Genomic DNA, 24,573 nt, shown 5'->3' with positions numbered 1-24,573 from the left:
TTTTTTCCGGTACGCGAGCCTCTCAGTGTTGTGGCCTCTCCCGTTGCGGAGCACAGACTCCAGACGCGCAGGCCCAGCGGCCATGGCTCACGGGCCCAGCCGCTCCGCGGCATGTGGGATCTTCCCGGACCGGAGCACGAACCCGTGTCCCCTGCATCGGCAGGCGGACTCTCAACCACTGCGCCACCAGGGATGCCCCATGCTCGTCTTTATTTGCAGGGCAGCATCTGCCACGTTAGTTTAAGATTTGAAGTGGAGGTGGGTGGAGCATTGGTGGAGATGTTGTAAATGAAGATACACTCAAGGTATTTCTTCAGAGGAATGACTGAACATGGCCTGTCTGGCCTAGCCACACAAGCTGCACATCTTACTATGCCCAGATCCGTGCCTGCTTGCAAAGCAGCTGTGTCAGCAAGAACAGGCCACCAGGCATGGGCAAGGAGAGTCCCAGAGTTAACGATAAAAGCCTTAGATATACCTTTTTTATTATTCATTTTTTGCTATTCAGGTTTTGGATCCAAATATGGACCTTCGAACAGTGAAACACTTCATATGGAAGAGTGGTGGTGACCTCACCCTCCATTACCGTCAGAAGTCCACGTGAAGGGTGGGCGAACGCTCCTGGGTATTCATTTACTGACCTTCCTCTATGGCCCCAAGAGTAGTGCTAGGAAGCCCACTGAGCCCCAACGGGAACAAGACTTCTAACGGCCGATTTGGTATGGACTGAGATTCTCTTTCAATTGAAGTGACTAATCGAGATGTAATATAGAAACCAGTCTCCATGTGTAGATTAAGCTGTCCCCAGGAAGGCAGAGTGCCAGAGCAGAAGAGCCCCGATCAGACTGTGTCTTGCGAGGTGTACAGAGAACTAACGACAGGCCAGCGCAGACTTTGCTTCCTCCTTTTGTTTCAGAGGACCCTATCTTGATCTGTTAGCACTTGTTAGAAACACATTGGTAGGGCCACATCTGTCACTGTGTTTCAACTCCAAACCCACACTCTTGAGCTTTGCTAAGAGTACACTCCACTCATGCAGTACCTATGAAGGCTTTTTCCAAGTTTGTCATTTAAAAAAAAAAAAAGTTGTTTTCACCATTTAAGACAGTTACTTTTAATAGGAATTTGCTGCTGCACAATTCGAGAGCCAGCCCATTTCATAATAAATGATTATTGTTGGGCTTGTTTTTAATATTGCATCTCAGATGTGTTCTTGCAGGAAGATCTGTTGAAATTCCAGGTGCTGGATCACAGCACTGGGACTGCCAGCCTAGAGTACGCCCAGCCTGTGCCCAGCGGTGATACCCCCACGGTGCCCGGACTGTTTGGCGGCCACAGGGAGGTGCAGCTCTCTTACTCCTTCCTCCACTGTGTCGTTTTATTTATGGGCAAAGCCAGGTGACACCACAGGTTCTTGCTCTGGGTGAGCAGCGTGACACCATCAAAACTTAAGACTGTGATGAGATTTTAACTTCATTTAAATGCTACCTAATATTTATGGTGTCAGAGTAAAAGGGTATCATAGTGAGTTAATTTGATATTCACATCCTGGAAGTATACATGTTTGTTTTTTCCAGTTTTATATGCAGGTTTTTGTTGTTGTTGTACCTGTATCCAGATTTCTTTTCACTGTTCTTTCTAACAATCTAAAGCTTTCATAGAATCATTTGGATCTTGTACAGAATATAACTTATTGGGGATAAATACTTCAACTTTTGGCAGAAAAAAATACTTTGGATTCTCTCCAAGGTCATTTGTATTTGGAATAGAACAATGGTCCACCCCCATAAAACTACGTAAGACAAGCCTCCTGGATGAAGCCAGAAGCACAAGTGCCTTCAGAGGGCAGTTTATTCCAGTCCAGTTGCCTCCCCAGCATGGCCCGTCCCCACAACAGCAGGGACTGCGGAGGGGGTGGGGAAGGTTTTTTCTTTTCTACGCCTTCACAGGTTCAGCTGGAGGCAGCTGGTGGCCTGAGTCCAGACCTCACTATCTGAGATATTCCAACCGGCACAACCGTAGAGGCAGGGTTTCCTCACTGCTCGTCAGCCTCCTTTGGAAAGTGGGCTGGTCACTGCCGCCACACTTTGAAGAGTGCGCAAAGACACGCCACATCTCCAGTGAGCCTGTCTCCCTTATGCAGAGAGCAACCGGCTGTTTTTAAAAATCCTTTCTATCTGTTGAATACAACAGTGCACTTTTGGTGCACATTTTTTAGCAATAGTTGTGAATTAATGGCAAAAACAAAACAAAAAAACTCATTTACCAGCCCTCAGTTGTGTTTGCACGAGGGGCCCTTGGGCTGAAGGAATGGGCCTCGCTGGGCCATGCTGCCCTGAGTGCCGAGCCTCGAGGGGCGGCTGTGCTCCCTTCCTGTCATAGATCTCACCCCCAGCATGGTTGTGGTTTTTTTTGTTGTTCCAGTCAACCCAGTAATAGTTTCCAGAAAATCTTGACAGTCTGCAATGCCAAAAGGGTAAAAATCTGTATTTCACAGTTGTATAGAATAAAGGCTTTAGTTACAATATTTCAAAGTGTAAGTACACATTTATTTTCACTTGTCATTTTCCTTCATAGCAGATTACAGAGAAAGGAAGAAACTTCTGTTTTTGTGTTTACCGTGGAAATAATTAGCATTGCTATCCATTTTATCCCCCAATTTAAGGAGGGGAGTGTGTGAAAGTGAGGGAGGGAAGAACCAGGTCCCTTGGGTGAGGGTGACTCTGGGTCGGACTGCCAGGCTACAGTGAAGGGAAGCTGGCCTCAGAACAGGCCCATGGTGATTCTTTTCTACTTCCTGGATTGCTGCACTGGGCTCCCAGACAGTCCAGGAACCAGGCTCCAGCACTGGCTTTGGACACAATGCCTCCCTGTTCTGTGGGCTTATCAGCTGCTCTGGTAGACTTGACAAAGACTTGCTTTTTAGATGTAGTCACAGTGCTAGAAGCGAAGTGTTTGCTGGTTTGGGGCCCTCCCTCCATATACTTGGTCTGTGCCCCCCAGAGCATACAATCCTCGTCCTATGAGCCTAAGAGAGCTCTGAATTCCCTGTAAGTGCACACATTCCAAATCAAATGGTAAAGGTGGGACTTTCGACTGGGCCGAGAGTAGAAGGCCAGGCTAGAGGCAGCTTTCACGGTACTCCGCGAGGGCTGAGGGAAGGTGAGGGACTCTAGCCAAAGAGGAGAGGACTTCAAGTGATGAGGGGCCATCCCTGGATGGAGCCCTCCTCTTCCTGCAGGAACCAGGCAGAGCAAAAGACTCGACCTAGTCTTAGCCTCCCAAGGCACTGGAGGTGAGGGGAACAGCCCTCTCCTATACTACAGGAAAGAACATAAGGGCCCCTACCCAATCTTGTCCAGGCCCCTCATCTCCCCTTGGAGTGGGAGCTGTGTGTGAAGAACTCCAGTTGGGAGGACTGGCTCTAAGAGTCTGCTTAGGATGGTGAAATTAAATTTGTAACTTTTACTCACCACTGGGGCTGGCTGGATGACTTCTATATTTAGAAGAGATGGTTGTAAAAGTTTGGGAGCTGACAGGAGTCACAACTGGAGACACTTGTGTGTCCCCAGGTCTGTGGGGTGTAGACGGTGGCAAAGAAGAAGCATCGTGGTCCAAGCACAGGTGAGTGTGCTGAAGGGCCTAGAATTTCCAACCATCCTCCCTCAGAAGAGGTGGGCAAGTTCACTGCCTCTCCTCCAACCATGGCTGGAATATGTGGTTAGCATGAGCCAACTGTGCTGTGTAGCACAAAGTGAGACAGTAATTGGAGCGGCAGGGGTCCCCAGGGCTTGGGGTGCCTTTCATTACAGATAGAGCTGGCTGAGCTCTGTGGAAAGAATCACTGCAAGCCCTACAGAGCGATTAGGCAAACACTCCACACCAACCCCTTCGTCCCTCACCCCATCTTCACACCTCATGGTGCCTGGACTCTGCTACCTTCTGTGCACCCACAGAGCAGGAGCAAGCAGTGGGTACGTGGCCAGAAGATGCCCTTCCCCAAGGCCCGCGGCCACTGAAGTTCCACACCCTACCCGAGCGGCAAAGAATCCTTTGCTCTCCGACCCTATCTCCTGGAAAACTTATTTAACCTGGGTGCTACTCCCAGCCCCTACTACCCCAAAAGTACTTGAGATTCTCAAACAAGTGGCCAATTCCCCAAAGGCAGGACCATCAGGCAGAATGAATGCTGGGAGGTCACCTCTTGGAGACCAGTAGCGTCTGAGTGGACACAAGCCACGCCACCCCCCACCCCCTGTCAGCAGCAGCCTAGGAAGCGTAATGCAGGGGGCTTGGCCACGCAGTGTGGCCTGAGCTGCCTCCCACTTCTGGGCTTCATGAAATGCCATCAGAGGCCCTTCTTAGTGCCTGGGGTGTTACTCTGGGGGGGAGAGCTGTGCCTGGCTGGCTGCCCCCTCAGCCTGTGCCCCGAAATCTGGGCTCTCTGTGCTTGCTGACTCCTCCTCAGTCTGGGCTTCGAGCAGCTCAGCAGACAGCCCATCTTCTGGTGAGGCTGCAGAGGTGAGGCTGTCGGGAAGTGTCAGCTGAGGCAGGTGGTCCGCCTTGGCGCCTGGGCTGTCTGGGAAGGAGACCTCAAACTCTGACCCAGACCAGGTGGCCTCACCTGAAACACACGGGGTGGAGCTGAGGAGGCCCACAGACCAGGGCCAGTGTGGCCTGGGGCAGTAACCCCGCTGACCCTCAACTCCCACCCCCAGCGTTGATGGGGGATGGGCGCTTTAGCGTACAAATGCCTTGATGCGGCTGCATTCCACCTGCAGGCCAGCCTCTAACCCAGCTGAGAGACTCAGGGCCGCCTTCCCCACAACCCGGGGTCCTTCCCAGAAGGCCTCCGAAGGTGCCGGCCGGCCACTCACCACCACGCTCACGAGAACCCCTGCTGGAGCAGACGTCCTCCGGCCCTGAGGCTGAGACCGCAGTGGAGGTCAGCTCTGTGGAGGAGGGCAGCCCAGACCAGGCGCTGGCGTTGCTGCTGTCCATGAGGGAGATGCCGGACACGTCCAGGAAGCCTAGGGGAAGGTGCACAGTTCTCTGCCAGAACAAAACCCTGACCACTGGAAGGCCAGCGCCCTGGGCTCACGGCGCCCTGTTCCTGGGGCATCTGGCCCAGCCAGAGACTGTAACCTCCTCAGCCCGTGGCAATGCCCCCAGCCAACCCCAGAGGTTCCCCACTGCTGGTTTCTGAGGAAAGAAAGGGGCCTGGGGTTGGGTATCATGGGAATAGCCCAGTGGCAGAGGGCCCAGACCCTGCTCTGTGCCTAGTGTGCTGTGTGACCTTGAGCAGGCCCCCTCTCTCCTCTGGACGGCAGTCTTGCCATCCGTATACTGATTGGATCACCTGCAGTTATCTTGGCGGATATCAGATAGGAGGGCTCAGTGGGTCTGCTGAAGTCTAGCCCAGAGCCCGGGACCTGCTCCAGCACAGGGCTTGCAGGCCCTCAGCTTCCTCTCAGCCTGCTCGGTACCTGGGTCCATGACTCGCTGCAGTGGAGGCGGAGGCTGAAGAGGAATCTCCATGGAACGGGGAAGGTCGCCAAGGTCTGGAGTGCCATGGCCAGGACTCTTGGGCCCAGGGAGCTGTTCCTCCTTGGAGGAGCCAGGTGCCTGCAGCAGGGCCTACAGGGAGCCAGGGAAAAAAAGGAACAGGAGGGGCCTATTGGACAGGGTAGTCAAACCTAACCGCCAGCTCACACCCACCGGGAGCACCACTCAGCCCAAGGGAGCAAACAGCCCTGGGCATCTAACGCTTCCTCTACAGCAGATGTGAAGTCAGGCAAGAGGGGCCTGGCTGGCCTCCCGTGCAGTGCGGACATGGACTCGGGGCACCCTTCCCACTCTGCTGAGCAGCCCCAAGGGCCCACCAGACGGAGCCCCATCCATGACCCACAGGAAGAGTCCATGCCTGGAGAGCAGTCCCCAAGGGCCCCCGCGCAGACCCCAGGCACCAGCCCAATGCCCAGAGGCACTTGGGGGACCTCTCAACAGCCACGATCTGGCTGCAGACCCAGACAGACACCCAGCCCCTGGCCTAACTTTACCACAGACTCACGGAGGCACAGAACAAGGCTCTGCCCACCTCTGGGCCTTAGTTTCCCAGTCATGAAATGAAAGTGACAACCAGTGCCTCACACTACCCTCACCTCCAGACCCAAGTGGCAGGAGAACGGAAGTAGGTTCCGCTGTCCCAGGACGGGCCCATCTTCTCCCACTGGGTCCCACAAGCAGATGGGCCTCCCAAGGCTTCTGCAGGCAGGCCCCCAGTGAGGACAGCCCCAGTCTCCTCTTCCCAGCTGCAGGCCCTTCTGCCCACATGAAGCTCCCCTCTCACCACAGCTGGCAGGTGCTCCCCACGTACCTCCACGTAGTCACCCTGCCTGGAGCCTGTCTCCAGGCCAGAAGGGGCAGGAGAGTCCTGCGGGGTGGGTCCAGGTGGTGGGGCACCAGGCGGCGGGACACCAGGCGGCGGGACACCAGGCGGCAGGACACCAAGTGGCGGGACACCAGGTGGTGGGACACCAGATGGCTTCTTGTGGTGGCTGGGAGGCTGGGTTGGGATCCGGTGCAGATACCCATAGCCGATACCACAGCCCAGGCTGCCGAAGACCAGAAACATTCACTCCGGGGCTTGTCCCACAGCCCTTCCTATCCCTGCCACCCCCATACACCAGCAATGAGGGGGCCTCATGGACCAACTGTCAGCCTCAGGACCCCTGGGCCCAGGGCCCATCCCTCCATCCCCACCATGGGACTCCAGGTCCATGCCCAATGGCCAGGGTCCCCCACGGCCCCACCAGGGCCCCACCCTGCAGCCCTGCAACCCCAGGAAATACCTGCCCTCTCCTCCCCAGGCTGCATTGGGAGTGACAGTCACCTCCCGGCAGGAGTCGGACTCGGAGTTATAAATCATCAGCTTCAAGGGCTTCCCCTCATGGGATTCAATGAGTGAGAAGAAGTCCTCGGACTACGACAGACAACATGGTACCTGAGCCCTGCTCCCACCCTGGGATGGGAAGCCTCACAAGACAAGACGCTTCTCATGGACAGTACCCACTTCTCCACACCCCATCCAGGGGGCCGGGGGGAAGGCTATGTGTGGTTCCTTACCTCCTGGAGGATCTGGTCTGAGCCAACCACGTAGTCGGTGTAGGGGCGCAAGCCAGCGAGGGAGGCAGGGGAACAGGGTTCCACATCCTGAGGAAAGAATCACAAACTATCCAACTATCGGCCTTGCTTCTGGGGGGCGGCGGGTGGGAAGCTGCCTCTCCAGGAGCTGCCTCTCCACCTGTCCTCTGTCCCCAGGCCAGGACCTCAAGTCCAGACTCTCCCAGCCCAGCCCCTGGTTCCCCTGCCTCCCCCGGTCCACAGCCTGTCCAGCAGAGGGCAGCACCGTGCCACAGGCAGGAGCTCCCGCATCTGACCACCTAGGTCCAACTCCTGGCTCCACCAGCGGCTAGCTAGGGCGCTATGGACAAACACTTAACCCCTCGGCCTCAGTTTCCCCACAATTAAAAGTGGGATATGTAGTGCTCACTCAAGAGTTGCTGAGACGATTAAAAAAAATAATATATGCACAGAATGAAAACCACACCTTGGCCCACAGTAAGTGCCCAACTGCATTGCTGTTACGGCTGCAGGCACAGAACTGAAGACCCATGGGGTGGTGGGTGGGGGGAGGTTGAAGGAGAGGGTGGTGAGAAGTGGGTACGAGGATTGCCTTCTCCCTTGGAAAGCTCCACTACCCAACCCCCAATCTCCCGGGAAATATAGAGGGATTTGTATCACCACCCCCATTGCACTTATGGACAAACTGAGGCTGGCTGAAAAGGTTGAGAAGGCTCCCACGAGGAGTCAGTGAGCAATAGAGGGGGCTAGAAACCAAATCAGCCAGTGTCCAGCTCAGGGCACCCTCTGTCCATCAAGCCGTAGGACCGAGCATTCAAGAACTTGGGCCCCGTCAGTGACTGCATGTCACGTGTGCATGTGTGTCTGTGAACGAACACTAACAGCAACATCTGTGACAACTCAGTCGCAGAGATTCATTAAGGTTCAGACCCCAGGCACCAGCCCAGTGCCCAAGGGTGCTCTCAGGGAACCTGCCAAGAAAAATCATAATATCCTAGAGCAGCGGGTCTCCGACCCTTCTGGCACCAAGGACCAGTTTTGTGGAAGACAATTTTTCCATGGACGGCGGGGGTGTTAACTGTTCAGGCGGTAACGCGAGCGACGGGGAGCAGCAGATGAAGCTTTGCTCGCTCGCCTGCTGCTCACCTCCTGCTGTGAGGCCTGGTTCCTAACAGGCTGGGGACCAGTACCAGTCCGCGGCCCTGGGGTTGGGGACCCCTCCCCTAGAGTACACCAGAAAAAAACACTCTTTTAGATAAAGACTAAAGCAGCCGCAGCAGCAGCCTTCTGGCAGTACAACCAAGCTTCCAGCAGATGGCGTCCCCACCTTTCCAAAGAAGCAGCCAACGTCTAGAGGGTAAGAAAATGCCCTAAGTCACAGGGCACTGTTGCGCTGAGAGGAGTTGCGCTCTCTGGGACACTGGAAAGGGGAGACCACACCCTGCCCTTGGGACCCTCTAATAGACCCACTGTCTGCTGGCCTCTCCCGGGAGGCCCCCACCACACACCCATCCCATACGCCTCGCCCACTCACCAGCACGTGCCACACATGCTCGCTGGCCCTTCGGAAGCTGCAGAAGCGCACGCTGGCGCCCAGCAGGCCCTGGCCGCCCCACATGTTGCTGGGCACCACCTCCACCTCGCGAACCTTATTGGTCTTCATGCTGAACACCTCCAGCTTCACCGGCTTCTCCACATTGGCCTTCAGTAGGGCCTTGAGCGTGTCATTCTCCTTGTTCTGCAGGGGCAGCGGGGCTGACTCCCGGACCCCCCCACACACACCCGGCCAGGCCCCCCAGACAAGTCTGGGTCTGAGATGGGGCAAGGGCCTTGGTGGCTGGGCTGGGCCTGCAGCCACTGTGACCCCCAGCACCCCCAAGCCCTGCTAAACCTTCCTCCTTCAGTCCCCCCGGAGAACACAACAAAGTAAGCAAAGAGCCCCCGGGGTCCAGAGCATTGCAGCACTGCCCACTCTGAGCTGCCCCTTCCAGAGCTCTCACACTTCTCAGGCCCCTCTGGGCAGACCCCGTAGACCTTGCAGCCAGTGCCAGGAGTCCACCTGCTCCAGCCCACCCCTGAGAGCCCGGGAGCTGAGCTCCAGGCAGGGCCCCCATCAGGCTCAGGAAGAAGGGGAGATGGGGCTCAGCCTCCCTTCAGCAGAAAAGGGAGGCAGGAGCAGGGCTGGGGCCCCTGTGGGACAGCAGGAGACACACACAAGCAAAGCAGAGGCAGAAGGGGGCCTCACCAGCCTTGAGTGCCCGATGGTGATGATGAAGTCGAAGTAGGGCTCCAGGCCTGCCTGCTGGGCGGGGGAGTTCTCCTGCACCTGTGCTGCACAGAGGCCACGGTCACTGCGCTGACCCTGGGACTCTCCCAGAAGCCCCCAGCCGTCAATTCTAGAAACCATCACCACTCCCCGTGTCCCGGCGAGGACAGAGACACCAGCATGAACCGTTCCAGGCAGGCCACACATGGGCATGGTCAAGGTTCACTCCATCTTCTCTCACTACCTTCCTGGGCACAGGTTTTCCTCTTTTGGAAAATGACTCTTTCCTGAGTATGATCCACAAATGCTTCCAGAGATGCCTCATAGGAGAACCCAGAGCAGTAGGCCACACGGAGACAGGGTGACACAGATGGCTGCCCCAGAAGCCTGGGCTGGGGCTGCTGGAAAGCCAGAAGGGTTTACCAGAAATGTTTAGATGTGGACAGGAAGGGAGTGCCCCAGGATGGATGGAGCCAGGGCCATGCCCAGAAAGACAGAGTGCAGAAGGCAGCCTGTGGCCAGATCCCAGAGAGCCCCTGACCCTGTGGTGACAGATCCTGGCCCAGTTCCACAGGTGGGGCGATAGGAGCTGTTGAGGAGGGGTGGCTGAGGAGAGCAGACCCCAGGGTCTGGAATGAGCCTGAGCCAAGGGAGCCTGGTGAGCAGCGCAGAGTCCCCTCACCATCCAACCTCCCCACACAGGACAGCTCCTCCAGCGGCCATTCCCAGCCCAAGGGGCTCCTGCCCTGCCCTCAACTCCCGAACTCCCTGCTGTCTCCAAAAACACCACAACCAGGCGTGCAGCTATGGTGGAAATCCATCTCAAAGGCCCCATTCACAGAGCTTTGCTCAAACAATGCAGCCTTTATCCCCAGGTCTGGACCGAATATGGGCCCCACACCCTCGGGCCTTTGGCTGTGAGCACTTGATGCCCTGTTGGTCAGGCACCAGCCAGGCCAGCAGCCCACAGGGCACAGGGCTCATGTGGCCTCAGGTTCCAGATGTTTCCTTGAGGGGAAGGCCCCCATGGCTTCTGCCACCCACTAGCCCCTCCAGTCTTGGAGTCCCCACACTGAAGGAGAGCTCACCGTTGAGGCTATGGATCAAGGCCAGTTCACCCCTGGAATGAGGGCTCCCTCCAGGCAGTGGAACCGACGGAGCCCCACCTTGCCACCTCCAGAAGCTGCCATGGCTTCCAGTGAGAATGAGCCCAGAAACCAACTCCAGCCCTAGTTGGCCTGGCCCAGAGAGCAGCTGCTTGGAGTCTGCCCCTCCGTCCCTTCAGGGGGAAGCTGGGACGAGGGGTCTTTGGAGAATCAGAGGACGGTTCGCCAGGGAGAGCTGGCGGGGAGCTGTTCCTCCCTGCTCTGGGCCACTCCACCTCCCTCGGGTAAGGCCCCCACTCCAGAGGCCGGTTGCCCTCTACCCTCCTCAACACTGTGTCTGCCAACCTCCATCATTAATGAGGCTCAGAGGCTGGGGCCCCCAGTGCGCAGGCCCGGCCCTCTCCCAGCCCACCCAGCGCCTCCACCTCCCCTCTCCTGTGGCCTTGTCCTCAGTCTGGCCTTGTCAAGGTCCCTTGCTCTGGGCCTTGTCATCACCCACTATGGCTCCACAGCGGAAATCACCTGCGGTACTGCCCACCGCACCCCCGGCCCCGCAACAAGCGTCCCCTCTGTCTGGCTCTCCCTTGGGCGTTCCCATCACCCCAGATCCCGCAGCCCCACAACGAGTGCTGCTTTCATAACACTCCCCCTGCCCCCTGTATCTCCCATCAGGGCACCTAGAGTGATAAACAACGATGGCAGTTTACGCCTTCTGAGGCTTGGCTGGGTGCCAGAAGACTGCACCACCTGCTTCCCCTGTCATTTAACCGTCTCACTAACCCCAACTGACAGGGGAGGAAAAGCACTCAGTTATTCAGCAACAGCCTGACCCCAGGAAATCCGACCCAGAGTCTGCTCCTGTCCACTGCCGAGGACAGTGACTCCTCCACCATGCCCATCACACCGTGGGAACGCCAATATTTAGGGAAGGCAGCACACTTGCTCTTCGTTTTTTTTTTAAATGTTTAGGAGGCAGTGTCACACCTCCACTTAAAACCTCCCAATGGCTCCACAGCTCAGCATAAAATCCTAAATCCTCAGGACAAAACGCAAGGCCCCAAGCAACCTGGCCTCAACCTTTAGCACTCTCCTCACATGGGCCACGCCACCCAAGCACACCAACCCCACCTCCTTGCTTCTCCTCAAGCCCAGCAAGCACAGTCCCACCTCAGGGCCTCCCTCTGCCCAGAACGCTCTTCCCCCAAATATCTGTATTGTCCTTACTTCCTTCCAAGGTGTCTGTTCAAACGTGACTTGATCAGAGGCCTTTCCTGACCCCTGTATACAAGAGCACCCACTCATCACTCTGGATCCCCTCACTCTGCTTTATTTTTCTTGCTAGCAATGATCACCACCTACCATATATTTCCTGTCTGTCTCCCTTCCCTCTCTGCTGGCATCCAAATGTAAACTCCATGAGAAAAGGGACAATATCTTTTCTGCTCACTGCTTTATGTTCAGTGCCTGGAACTCTACCTGCCACAGCATATGTGCTCAAAATCACTGTTTTGGCTATAAGGATATACTGTACAACGCAGGGAATACAACCAATATTTTATAATAACTATAAATGGAGTATAACCTTTAAAAATTGTGAATCACTATATTGTACACATATATAATATTGTACATCAACTAAATAAAACTACACGTATGAAACGGGGGGGAAAAAAACTGTTTTGTGAATGAAGACCTCCAATTCCCCAGTCTCTCCATTCTGTCCCTCTCCAACAGGCCCTTCCCATCTTCACTCTTACCATCACCACCACCACCCCACCCCCCATTGTCGATATCCTCAATTTGCCTTCCATCAAACCTGTTGGAAGACTCTTCCTGGCTGCATGCATTTCACTGTCCACCTTTTCTGTCCGGTGCCTCACCATGACGTCCACTAGGGAAAGCCCACCACCAAGCACAGATTCTGTTACCTCTGGGTCCTGAAGCCATCCTGGCTTTCCTTTTAGGAAACCTCTTCTTTAGCTGCCCCCCTCCCTCATAGTTGTTAACAGAGCCTCCCATCACAATGCAGACACCGCTCAACAGCCAGGCACCAAACTGACAAGCCTGTCTGCCTACCCCCATCTCTGCTGCCATCCACCGTGCACAAGGGAGAAGGGAGTCCTGCCCCGCGGCGCGCCGGGGACGGACACTCTCCTGCCCCTCTCAGCTCTGTTACAGCCCCTCCTTCTCCGCAGTACAAATCACCCCAAATCTCCATCTTGCTGCGGGCCCCTCTCCTCACCTTCAGGCTCTAGGAACCCACTCTATCTCCACTTTCCCCGGGACCTCTGTGGCGACACCGAAGGCACATTATCAGCCGCGGCCTTACCGCGCTTCTCCGCAATGTTCCACCGGGGAGCCCTCCCCCCACTATCCCCCGCAAACTCTCTCCCCGAGCCCTCTGCCGCATTCTCTTGGCTCTCCCGCTCCCACTTTCCCGGGCTGGTTCTCATCGGTCTTCGACCCCACCACAGGCAACATGCGCGCTGGCAGGCTCCCCCGCAGCTGGCGTCCACTCGGTTACCCCGACCCCCTGGATCCAAGGGCGGGGACAGCCGGGCCCTGGGCTTAGCTGGCTCTCTCCCCAGGCCCAGTAACAAGCGCAGTGCACAACAGGCGATCATAAATGTGATCATACAAGTGCACAAATGCGTCCCGACTGGACCTGGTGCTTTCACTCTTCAACCGGGAGAAGTGCCATTCCGGGGCGGCCCGACACGACCAGGAAACGCTCCAGCTTCCTGCAGAGCTGGCACTTGGGGCTGGCGCCGGGCCGACCCGCGGCCGCAGACGGGCCGGGGCCCAGGAGTGCCGTGGCGCCATCTCTCGCCGGCGTCTCCTACCGGGAAGGGGCATCACTCTCCCCCGGGCGGCCGCACTAAGGCCGAGACCCCGCCTCTACCGCCCCCAGGCCGGTGATCGGACGTCCCCCGCACATTGGTGGGGACGCCATGCCAAGGCCACCGGTGCCGCAGGGGCCACTCACCCCGTGCAGGTGGAAGCCCTCGGCGCCTCCCGCGGGCTGCTCGGCGCTGGCGCCCAGGCCCATGGCCACTGTCGGCTCGGGCGCCGGTGCCCGGGACCGCGGCGCCACCAGCGTACTCACCCTCTCGGCGCTCGACTACCCGCGCCTTGTCACGTGGGTGCCTGGCCACGCCCACCCTTAACTGACGCCCTTAGAGAGCGGCCGGCTGCTCCGTTTCCAAGGACGCGCGCGCCTCCAACAGCAGGCCGCGAGAGGCGCGACCGGGACTCTGACTCGGGAATCCCGCTCCGCGAGGCACCACCAGACCCGGACTCGGAGCCGCAGGTGCCCGGAGATGAGCATCAATGATTCCTCCCTTATGGTGCGTGGCCCGGGCACTGCCCAGCCGCTCCCTCCGGGACTCTCCGCCCCTGGCCTGGTGACCCCCGCGCCTTGCAGCTCTCCTGTTACCTCTCTGACCGCTCGTGCTGCCTCCGCTACCCGCCTTTCGCTGTCCCCGGCCTCTTCAGGCTGCCTTCGTCCCTTCTCGCCTCACTCTCCGTGGCAAGCGAATCCTCTCTAGTGTTCTCTGAGCCCACAGTCATCATCCCCATCCAGTCCTATCCCCGAGCTGCCCCAAACCAAAGCATAAAAACCCAGCTCCATCACCTAGCCATTATCTCCCCTTCCCCTGTCTGTGCCTCTTCTGGGTCCTTCACCTCAGTGGATCGCACCACCATTTGCTCCCCCAGCCTTTACTCTTTCCCATACTAATCTCTAGATCCTGTCTATCGGCAGGAAGTATCAGCTCCTAAATGTCTCCTGAGATCACCCACTTTTTATCTCCTAGTCCAGGATCACCACCATCTCCCCTCTGGGCACCCGCAACAGTCCCCTTCCCAACTGGTTTCTCTGCTTCAGCTCTCTTCACCAGCAGTCCCCCACAACCACCGCCACCACCACCACCACCGCCACCAACATCCACGACCACCCCAACACACACACACACACACACACACACACACACACACACACACACACAAGCCAGAGTGTTTGCAAAAACACACACCTGAGTACATCCCCCGCCCCCCCCCCCCCCCCCCCGCCGTGTTCAACGCTTAAAACCATTCCAGCTGCTTCCTATTACCCTCAGGATGGTGTCTGGGCTCTTTCATATGGCCCACAAGCCTGTTCACAATCCAACCACATCTGTCCCCAACCCCGGCACCCACAAACCTTAGGGGAAGTGAGACTTCACTTTGAAATCTCAGCGCCTCTTACTATGTGACCTTTGTCAAGCCACAGCCTTCATGGGCTTCGGCTTCCTTAACCGTGAAGGATATGGAGAGGATAATGCATAGATGATGGGCGTAAAGCCCTTGGTACACTTCCCCACAGGTGGTTAGCCCACAATAACTTGTACCTCTAAGTACTGGCGTCATGATTCTTATTATCGGTTCACTTTCTTCCCCCTTATTCCCTTCCTAAGGCAAAACCTGAGTTGAACTCCCCATCACATTTGAACCAGAATCTGTGGTTAATTCCAAAACAAACATCTCCAAACTCCTTCCCAAGAAAACTGTATGGAGCTGTTCCTGGGGCTGGGGAGGAATGGGATGAGGTCTGAATATTCTTTCTCTTCTCTTTACAGAATTGGAAGAGGAGAAGGGACTAGGGGAGGGAGCAGGTCAGAACAGACAGAAAAGGGGCTGGGACTATTGCAACTGTGTCTTCCTCCTCGCAGGCTGGGATCATTTATTACAGCCAAGAAAAGTACTTCCACCATGTGCAGCAGGCCGCGGCCGTGGGCCTGGAAAAATTCAGCAATGACCCAGTGCTGCAGTTCTTTAAAGCCTATGGAGTCCTCAGAGAAGGTAGGGACTCGTCAGTGTTGCCTTCTGACCTCAGGCACTAGCCCAGCACTAATGTGCTGGCTCCACCTGGATGCCTACTTCTACCCCAATCATGTTCCCATGGAAAAAGTCTTACACTCAGTAGCTAGATTCCCAGGTTAATCCACAGAATGTAATCCATATCTAGTTCACTTTTGAGACCTTAGAGACCTCGCTACCCCTGCTCTGCACCTCAGTCTCCCTATCTGTAAAATGAGTGGGGGGAAAGATGACTGCAAGATTATTGAACCAATCCCAGGCTTGGAAACTGAGAGCCAGTAGTGCAGAAAAAGGAGGAAGTGGTAGGTGTGGCCACAGGCAGGTGTGGGACAGGAGCAGGGAGAGAAGTGGGGCCCATGGAGGTGCGACTCACTGACATTTAGAAGGTCGTCCTGGGCGGGCGGCCAGCTGAGCTGCCCATGGCCAATGTCAGTGGACATGGAAGGATAAATATAGCTGAGCAGCTAGCTGGGAATGCACAGAGGTCCTTCTTCAGAACCGACCTACAGGAATCCTTGTGCATACTCCTGGACCATGGCACCAGCAGCCCTTTCAGGAAGCTTCAGTCTTCAGGGAACTTGGGCCACTAGTGACCTTTTGGACTAGTTAGTCCAAGTCTTGGGTCAGGTGGTACCAAGCCTTGGGTCAGCCCTGTGTCTGCCATGGAGCCTCCTGCCCTCTGAGCATGGAGCCCCAGAGAATAACCACTTGGGCTGTCTTCACAGAGCGCATCCAGGATGCCATCAGCAGCCTAGAGAGCATCCAGAATCACCCAGACGTGTCCCTGTGCTCCGTCATGGCTCTCATTTATGCTCACAAGTGCTGTGAAACCATCGGTGAGTGCAGCCATGCTCAGCCAGACCTGGCCCAGTGGGGAAAAGAGAGCCCCACTCCAGAGATATAGCCCCTCTTGGGCTGCAGGAGGTGTGTGCACTCGAGACTGCAGATGCTGTGAGGAGTGGTTCCCCTCCACTCCCCATGGAGACCTCAAAGAAGACCCCGTGCCCAGGCCCAATTGAGTGGGAGCCGCAGGCAGAAAGCATGACAGTGGGAGGGGTCCTCCTTCCACATCCCGAGAGCTGGGGAGACACCCTGGTTTCCCTTGCCAAGATCTTGTCGAGAACAACCAAGCCAAAATAAAAAATTCTGCCCCTCATCTGCACCTCTCTAGAGTCAGGAAGAGATTCTAAGAAACTACGTACAAACTACAATTTCCTCACCCGGAATGGATTTTGGGCCTGAGGTGGGGGGTTCAGGTTTGATCTGTCTGCCCAGCAAACTGCTGGGCACAGAGGAGAAAAGATAAATCTCAGCCAGCAAACCCAGTTCCAGGGCTGGGCAGCTCCTGTGGCATCACACGGGCCAGTGTTCCTGGTTCCCAGGCCCTGGGCTGTCGTGTAGTTGGCTCCGTGTGTTGAGGGAGGCCCAGAGCGTGGAGAGGCAGGGCCAGACAGACCTCCCCATCCTAACTTGTCCCCTTCCTCCTCTCTCTCGGATTCCCAGACCGAGAAGCGATTCAGGAACTTGAGAGCAGCCTGAAGGAAATCCGCAAGACAGCCAGCGGGACTGCCCTGTACTATGCCGGCCTCTTCCTGTGGCTCATGGGCCGCCATGACAAGGCCAAGGAATACATTGACCGCACGTTGAAGGTCTCCAGCAGCTCCAGAGAGGTACCAGCCCTGGGCATTATGGGGGCAACAGCCAAAGAAAGCAGTGTCCAAACACATCCTAAAGGGTGGCCCTTACTCCCATGGAGGGCCCTGGGGCTGGGGGAGGGCCACACCCAGACACCAATAAGACCCATGCTGGCTCAGGGTTTAGACAACTACACACTGGCCTTTGTCCATAGAGTCCGATTGCAGATAGGTTTTATGGCCTGCACTATATATTTTTAAAATCTTGAATTAGTTTGCTGACATTTAGAAATCAGAAGATTTTTTACCTAAAAGTCCAGATTTCTTGGTTCTTTTGAAAAACTAGGTGAGCTGACTACACTGGGCCTGTATTCCTTCCTTGCAGTGATCTGCTAGGTGTCAGTGGTGGCTCACACAGAAGATCTCATATGCAGTGGATGTCATGTGCTGTAGAATTGTACTCATGGTAGAATTAAAAGCCTCAGTCTAAGCCATGCATCTCAGCAGGGTATATATCACCCCCAGCCCCCCAAGGGGGTGAAAATTGGTTATTGGAGGAGGGGGTGAAAAAAACCTCACTGTTTGTATATAAAACACAGATATAAACACAGTACATAAATGGTATATCTGTGATATTAAAATTTCTTGGAGGGGGAGGGAATGATTAGGGGAGAAATGACTAAAAAGTCTCCTTAGGAGGGCAGTAATGGAAAAGAATTGAGAAACCTGCTCTAGGCCGTGAGAGATGCTTCAGGGCAGGGTCTTCCAAGCACCCCTCTAACCTTGCCTCCTGGACCTGGCCTGTGGCACCTGCCAGGCGAGGCAGGGTGAAGGCTGAAGGGGAGCCACCAAGGCCCATGAGCTCAGTATGGCCACTTGCCCGCTCAGAGGGCATTCCCGGCTTCCCATGCAGGCTGGGCCCTGTGCTGGTCTAAGAAGTGGAGAGAGCTGGAGTGGCCCTACCCTGGCGCCCTGACCCCAGTGTAAAATAAACACGCAATGACAAGACAGGTGGTAGTGCCTCCATAAGGGGCAAGAGAACCATGGGGGTCATAGGGAGGGCCCCAACCCAGCCTGGATTCCGGTCAAGGAAAGCCTCCTACAGGAGGGGCCTCCGCGGCTGAGTTTTAAAGACTGGTGGTGGTTAATCAGATGAAGGGACTTGGTTTGGGGGACGCGTACTGGGAAGGGCATTCCAGACGAAGGAACAAGAGGTGTGAAGGCCTGTAGGGAGAAAGCAGGACTGGCCTGGGATCTGGGAGCAGTGGTGCCCAGCAGGGCCTCAGGGAGTGGAATGACAAAGGGCGGGATGTGGGCAGGAGAGGCAGTCTGGATGGAGGCGATACAGGACCAAGCACTTCATCTTTCCCCTTGTTCTTATGCCAGGGCTATGTGCTCAGAGGCTGGGTGGACCTCAGCTCAGACAAACCCCACACTGTGAAGAAATCCATCAAGTACCTCGAGTATGGCATTCAGGACACCAAAGATGTTCTGGGGCTGATGGGAAAGGTAGGAGGGGCAAGAACGTCCCCACCCAGAGACCTCAGTCTCTAGACCCCCCAGCTGGTGGATGAGGAACAAAGGTCTGGAGAGCATCAGGGACTCAGAACAGCCCCGGGCCTGCTCCAGTCCTCCCTGCTACCTGCCCAATCTTGAGTTTCCGTTGCCTGTGTGGGGTCTTCTTGGAGGCTAGGCTTCCTCAGCTCTGGCAGGCTTTGTCTCTTTGCCTTTTGTTTTCACCCACTGCCCCTTTTCTATGCATCTTTCTTTCACACTTTCTCATCTAACCTGTTAAATTCACTTAGTGGCCATAAGAGAAGGGAGGTATGTGTTTTGTATTTTCTGACCTTAATTTAAATTGTTTCCTTTTTCTGATGTGGCCCTCGTTGAATCAATCTATGATGGAAAAACCATCCTCTTATCCTCTTCTGTTTGTATATCCTTTCTTACAAAATGAATAGTTACTCATTAAAAAACCAGAAGTCTAAGAAGGTCAAAAGGTGATTTAAAATGGCATCCTTAGCCCTACCACCCCCGAACAACCCATGTTAACATTTTAGGGCCATGTCCAAGTCTTTCTTCTACGCATTGGTTCGGGGTGTGCCTTCGGTGGTTTTCTGGGGAGCAGAGGCCATGAGGTTATCTCACAGGAGGTTTAGCAGGTTATGCCCTTGGGACCAACACTTGTGGAGAAAGTGAAAGAAGCAGGAGGGAGAACTTGGGCTGTGAAGCAGCTCCAGTGAAGGCCTCAGCCGGCTCTGCTTGGAATTATGGAGCTGGGATGGCCCTTCACTGACTCCCTCACTGACAAGATGCTGACTGTGTGACCTGCCCCTCGCGGAGGTGTGTGACCTACCCCTCGCGGAGGTGTGTGACCTGGTACCAGGCAGCTCCCTGCAGCCACGGGTGATCCCAGGAGGGAGACTCCCCCAAGAGCTGTCAGCGTCCAACTCCCCTTTTCCTGAAGGAGGTCACACACAGCACCCACCATGGGGTGGGAGATAGTGTGGGTAGTTCATATAGTTGTAATCATAGGGCATCTTACCGTTTGGTCTCTTTCTCTTCATGTAAGGTTATATCATAAGCACGTGTCATTCTGAATGTCTGCGTAAAGCCAGGCCCCTGTTGTGTGGGCCTAATGTAATTTGCCGACCCCGCCTCCTATTGTTTGGATATTGAGATTGTTTCTAGTTATACACTTAGAAAGAGTTCTACAGTGAACACGTTTATGCATATATCTTTATTTAGAATAATCCTCCTCTTGTTTTTAATAAGTCTCTTAATGGAGGGTTACTGTAAACTGAAGCCATCCTTTCGGAGTCCAATTTCAAGCCTTTTGGGAGCATTGCCCTCTGCCCCTCAGGCATCTGTGTCATGACTCACCCAGGAGAGCCTGGTGGCTGGCTGCCTGTAGAGGCCATGACCCCAGCCAGGTGTGCCTTGAGAGCGGAAAAAGCACCGCAGGCTTGCCGTGGGGAGGGGAGGGTTACCTGCAAACCCTAACCGACTCTGAGTTGCTGCACTGGCCCAGTGAGCAGTTTTCAGTGGTGAATTTTAGGAAAGTGAATGGGAAATGATGGGCCATATGTGGAATTGGAAAGTGCCCAGCAACTCCAGCTTCTCCGCTGGGGGTGGGGGGTGGGGAGGCGGGGGGGCCCTCCCATGACCTTGCTCTGTCCCAGGCTTGCTCAGGGCTCAGCCGTCTCCTGGAGCCCCTGCCTTGTCTCTCAAGGAACCCAAGATGGCTGTGGACCCTGATTTGTCACTCTGAGTGATGGATCCTGCCCACATGTCAGGCTCTGCTCCTGTCCTGGTGGGGACCCTGACACCCCTCCATCCTTCGTGGGCACCAGTGGGACTCTTTTCTTTGGCTTTCGACAGGCAACGTATTTCATGATGCTGCAGAACTACTCGGTGGCCCTGGAGGTGGTGAACCAGATCACTGTCGCCTGGGGCAGTTTCCTGCCGGCCTTGGTCCTAAAGATGCGGCTGTTCTTGGCTCGGCAGGACTGGGAGCAGACGGTAGAAACGGGACACAGGTGAGGAGCGGGGCCAACCTGCTATTTCCTTCCTTTGCTAGCCAAGGGGGCTAATCGTTCCCATCTTACACAGAGGCGAGATGGGAGCTGCTGTGTACTTGATGGAGTAAGACACAAAAGTCAGTATTGTCAACAGGAGTTATGAATAGTGACATTATGACATTGGGGGTGGGGGAGGAGAGGGAGGATGGACGTGAACTAGACACTTACCTGTCATAGCAGGAAGCCGACAGCAGAGACCTGCAGTGGAGGAATCAAGAAATAGGCCTGTCAAGAGGTCTAAGCATAGTGTTTAGGAGAGAGATGGAGGGAACTACCAAAGGAACCCAAAGCAACAAGAGTTACAGGGTAAAGAGCAGTTGTCTCTGAGGAGTGGTGGGGAGGGGAGAGTAAAGGGAGAAAGGGACTATTGTATTAGTTACTTTTAAAAACTGTGGGTGTGATATGTGTTAATAAAAACTTCAGGGGACAAAGGTCATTGTTGCCTGAGAGAAGACTTTAGTAGCAAGCTGAGTGCATCTGGAAGACAGCCTAGGGTTCCGGAGTTATGCGGTCTGTGGAAGCCAGACGCCAAGTATAGGGTGATCCTGAAGCACTTTCACTGTGAATAGAGATAAAGATGGCTTCAGGGGAGGGATGTTTGATGGAGGGTTTTGTAGAATGGAATTTTCTAGATAACTGAAGCTTATCTCTTTAACCTCTAATGCTTTAACTATTTTTATCACAGTAATCCTAAAACGTACAGTACCAATTTTCTTCCTAAAAAGAGTTAGTGGACTACGTTTTTTTCTGAGTGACCATGAGTCACCACTACAAGTTTTTACTAAGTTGTGTGTGGGAAAAATAAAACAAAACACAAACATACCTCTTCCTTCCCTGTGGAGGGATGATAACTCCTCTGATGATAGCTGGAATTTGAGTCTCAGAAAGAGGCGCTGGTAGGAAACTGAAAGTGATTCCAGCCTGTGCCAGACCTGGGCAGGTCCTCAGCAGCCCTCTCTCACAGTTGACACCTGGCCGGTGTCCTTGGCAGGAGCTGGGTCAAGAGCTTGCTTTGGAGGCTCTGCCTTGGGCCCACAGGATACCTGGAAACACCTGGCTGAAGGCCTCAACCTTGAGTGTGTGCGGCCTCCCTGCCCAGGCCCTGCCGCATCCACCTGCAGGGAGATGGTGTTTGGTGCCAGTGGGTTGAGTCCAACACCCGACACCTTCCCTCATGGAGGGTTTCCCAGCTCATAGAGTTCCCCCATTGCTCTTTAATTTTTTTTTCCCCCCGGCCACACCACAGGGCATGCAGGATCTTAGTTCCCTAACCAGGGATCAAAACCATGCCCCCTGCAATGGAAGCGTGGCATCCTAACCACTGGACTGCCAGGGAAGCCCCTCCCGCATTGCTTTTTTTTTTTTTTACATCTTTATTGGAGCATAATTGCCTTACAATGGTGTGTTAGTTTCTGCTTTATAACAAAGTGAGTCAGTTATACATATCCCCATTGCTCTTTAAATCTCTGCTCTCTGTAGGTGTGTATCTCTTTTCAGCCCTAAAAATTGTTCATTTTTTCCTTCTCTCTTATTTTTCTCCACTGATACTAAAATAATTTGTCTCTTTCATTTAAAGAACCAGCTTTGAGTTTTGTTGATGCTATTATCTTTGTTTCCTAATTTATTACTTTCTGCTCTTTATTATTTTCTGCCAACTACCTCCTGTGGAGTTACTCTGTTGCTATTGTCTGACTCTTGGGTTGGATGCCTGGCCATTCTCAATCTTCTTTTAGAAGATAAGCATTTAAGTCTATGAATGTCCCTAGAGGTACCATTTAACAGTATCTACACATTTGGATACTTCAGTAGTATTTTCAGTGTCTTTTGGTTCTAAGAATTTTCTAACATTTGTTCTGATTCTTTCTTAGTCCATACATCTTTTAAAAGTTTCTTTTAATTTCCAAATTATGAGGTTCCCAGTGCCTTCAAATTCATCATAAATGCTTAGAAGTCTTTGACTGTTGACTGTGCCTAATCGTGTTGGAATTTTATATGTCCTTTAGAGTAACCATCAATTAAGCAGAAGGGCCATTCCCTGATCAGGCTGAAAAATATGAAATTTCCTGTAAAGAAATAGAATATTGGGACTTCCCTGGCGGTCCAGTGTTTAAGACTCCATGCTCCCAGTGCAGGGGTCATGGGTTCGATCCCTGACTGGGGAACTAAGATCCTGCATGCCACTTGGTGTGGCCAAAAAAGAAAAGAAAAGAAACAGAATATAGAAAACTCCACAATATGATCAGGAGCTGCATCTTCCCAAGGACATATGATGGAAACCAAGGTTCCTTTCCATCTTACAGCTGCAGACTGCCCCCCAAGCACCTCTCTGGCCCCCCCAGACCTTGGCACCATGGTCATACCTGTGCTATTTGGGACATAATGGGCTTCTGTCACAAAGACACCCCCAAATATGTGACTTAAATAACATAAGATGTTATTCCTCTCTCAGGGAAAAGTTTGGGTGGTAGGCCAGGGCTAGGATGACAGCTTAACTCTGTAGGGTCCCAGGCCCCTCCCTTCTCTCTCATTGCTGTCCTGTTCCTAAGATGTTGCTCACGTGGTCCACATTCCAACCAGCAGGAAGGAGGAAAGAGAAGAAATGGAAGGCATGCTGTAGGGGCACCACTGGATATATCCTGGGCACTTCCGCTTGCATCCTGTTGGGCAGAAATTAATCACACGGTCACTCCTGAGCTGCAAAGGGGGGCTGGGAAATGTAGTCTTTTCCGGTAGCCCTGTGCCCCAAGTTTGGGGGTTCTATTATTAAAAGGAGAAGGGGAGAATGGATGTTAGGAGACAATCAGAAGTTGCCGCCACACCTTCCTAGCCTTGCCTCTGAACATTCTCAATTCACGTGGCTCCTCCTCCTATTTCAGAATCCTAGAAAAAGATGAAAGCAATATTGATGCCTGCCAAATTCTAGCTGTGCATGAGCTTGCAAGAGAAGGAAACATAACCACAGTAAGTTCTTTCAAGACTCAGAAGTTACGCCTTGAAACCAACACAGCCAAGGAAGGACCCCTCACAGCACCTCCACCCCCAAGGCATTGGAGGGGGCTCCCTGGGTCTCAGCTCCCTGCCCCCTCCTCCATACTCCCTGCCAGGGTGGTCTGCTCTGGTTTGGTCTTTGAGCCACACAGTTCCAAAGGCCAGCAGTGAGGCTAACTCTGGTTCTGCCACATGTTCCCTATGTGACCCTGGGCAGGTGTCTCCACCTGAATGAGCCCCAGGATGCTCATCTGTAAAATGGAGATAATTCCACCCACTCCGTGAGCTTGTTATAAGGACTAAGATGACAGGTGGGACAACTGGGAACAGTGCCCAGTGTACTACAATAATTTGCTCCATGTTACCTGATAGAAGTCATGGTTGTGGGGGTTTTGTTTGTTTGTTTGGGGTTTTCTTGTTTGTTTTTTTGCCACACCACACGACTTGCAGGATCTTAGTTCCATGACCAGGGATTGAACCCAGGCCCACGGCAGTGAAAGTGCTGAGTACTAACCACTGAACCACCAGGGAATTCCCCACAGTTGTGTTTCATATTTCAGGAAATGCCTTTTTTTAGGGAATGGTTGGAATTGCTCAGGTATTGACAGTACCAGGCAGTACCTGGCCCCAGACTTGCTCCTAAGCCTTGTAGTTTTCCAAAGAAACCCCAAAGAGCCCTCACATCCAATCAGAAGCACCTAGAATTCTTAATGAAAACCTCCATGCCCAGACAGCTTCTTATTTTCAAAAAGAGTTTGTGTATTCAGCTAAAACCCTGCCTTCTGAATAAAGACATTGCCTCTGCAGGTAGTGTGACAAATCAAGAGGCTATAAGGGGTCATGGTGGGGAGAGGAAGTTTTCTGGTTCCATCTGGCCAGCTCTGAAATTACGGATTTTGTGGGGTGAGGTGAGGTGGAGGGCACCGTTCGTATTTGGGAGGAACCCTCGAAAAGGGCTCTACCACTGTCTCTGGGTCAGAACAAGAGAACAGGCATGT

At 54.1% G+C, this 24,573-nt stretch overlaps 3 protein-coding genes across 5 annotated transcripts in view; 2 read left to right on the top strand and 1 right to left on the bottom strand.

The window, feature by feature from the left end:
* The window catches only part of WDR48 (WD repeat domain 48), a 43,695-nt gene extending 41,168 nt beyond the window's left edge, over positions 1 to 2,527 (top strand). Inside the window, exon 19 of the mRNA XM_082663124.1 lies at positions 509 to 2,527. Within this exon, the coding sequence (XP_082519250.1) occupies positions 509 to 604 (96 nt within the window). The 3' untranslated portion in view covers positions 605 to 2,527. The remainder of the gene's footprint in view (positions 1 to 508) is intronic.
* Positions 2,528 to 2,658: 131 nt separating this feature from the next.
* On the bottom strand, positions 2,659 to 13,632 carry GORASP1 (golgi reassembly stacking protein 1; the record flags this gene model as incomplete). Of its 3 annotated transcripts, XM_082663126.1 has the most annotated exons (9): positions 2,659 to 4,624; positions 4,878 to 5,030; positions 5,487 to 5,637; positions 6,377 to 6,614; positions 6,852 to 6,982; positions 7,126 to 7,212; positions 8,678 to 8,881; positions 9,389 to 9,469; positions 13,502 to 13,632. In XM_082663126.1, 9 exons carry the CDS (start codon positions 13,562 to 13,564, stop codon positions 4,377 to 4,379), a joined length of 1,356 nt encoding a protein of 451 aa, XP_082519252.1. In that variant the 3' UTR covers positions 2,659 to 4,376. The 3 variants fall into 3 exon arrangements, with proteins under 3 accessions (XP_082519252.1, XP_082519251.1, XP_082519253.1); XM_082663125.1 differs by lacking the exon at positions 13,502 to 13,632 and having other exon boundaries at positions 9,389 to 9,622; XM_082663127.1 differs by lacking the exons at positions 8,678 to 8,881; positions 9,389 to 9,469 and having other exon boundaries at positions 13,502 to 13,622.
* A 95-nt stretch (positions 13,633 to 13,727) lies between these two features.
* TTC21A (tetratricopeptide repeat domain 21A) overlaps positions 13,728 to 24,573 on the top strand; it is a 30,410-nt gene continuing 19,564 nt past the window's right edge. The window contains exons 1-7 of the mRNA XM_082663781.1: positions 13,728 to 13,862; positions 15,225 to 15,354; positions 16,098 to 16,208; positions 16,876 to 17,042; positions 18,393 to 18,515; positions 20,388 to 20,545; positions 23,464 to 23,548. Coding sequence (XP_082519907.1) covers positions 13,836 to 13,862; positions 15,225 to 15,354; positions 16,098 to 16,208; positions 16,876 to 17,042; positions 18,393 to 18,515; positions 20,388 to 20,545; positions 23,464 to 23,548 — 801 coding nt within the window. The 5' untranslated portion in view covers positions 13,728 to 13,835. The remainder of the gene's footprint in view (positions 13,863 to 15,224; positions 15,355 to 16,097; positions 16,209 to 16,875; positions 17,043 to 18,392; positions 18,516 to 20,387; positions 20,546 to 23,463; positions 23,549 to 24,573) is intronic.

Source organism: Grampus griseus (genome assembly GCF_964374135.1).
Source record: "Grampus griseus genome assembly, chromosome: 10".
Taxonomy (NCBI): Eukaryota; Metazoa; Chordata; class Mammalia; order Artiodactyla; family Delphinidae; genus Grampus; species Grampus griseus.
The sequence above is the reverse complement of the archived record's forward strand: the minus strand, read 5'-3'. Positions and strand labels throughout refer to the sequence as shown.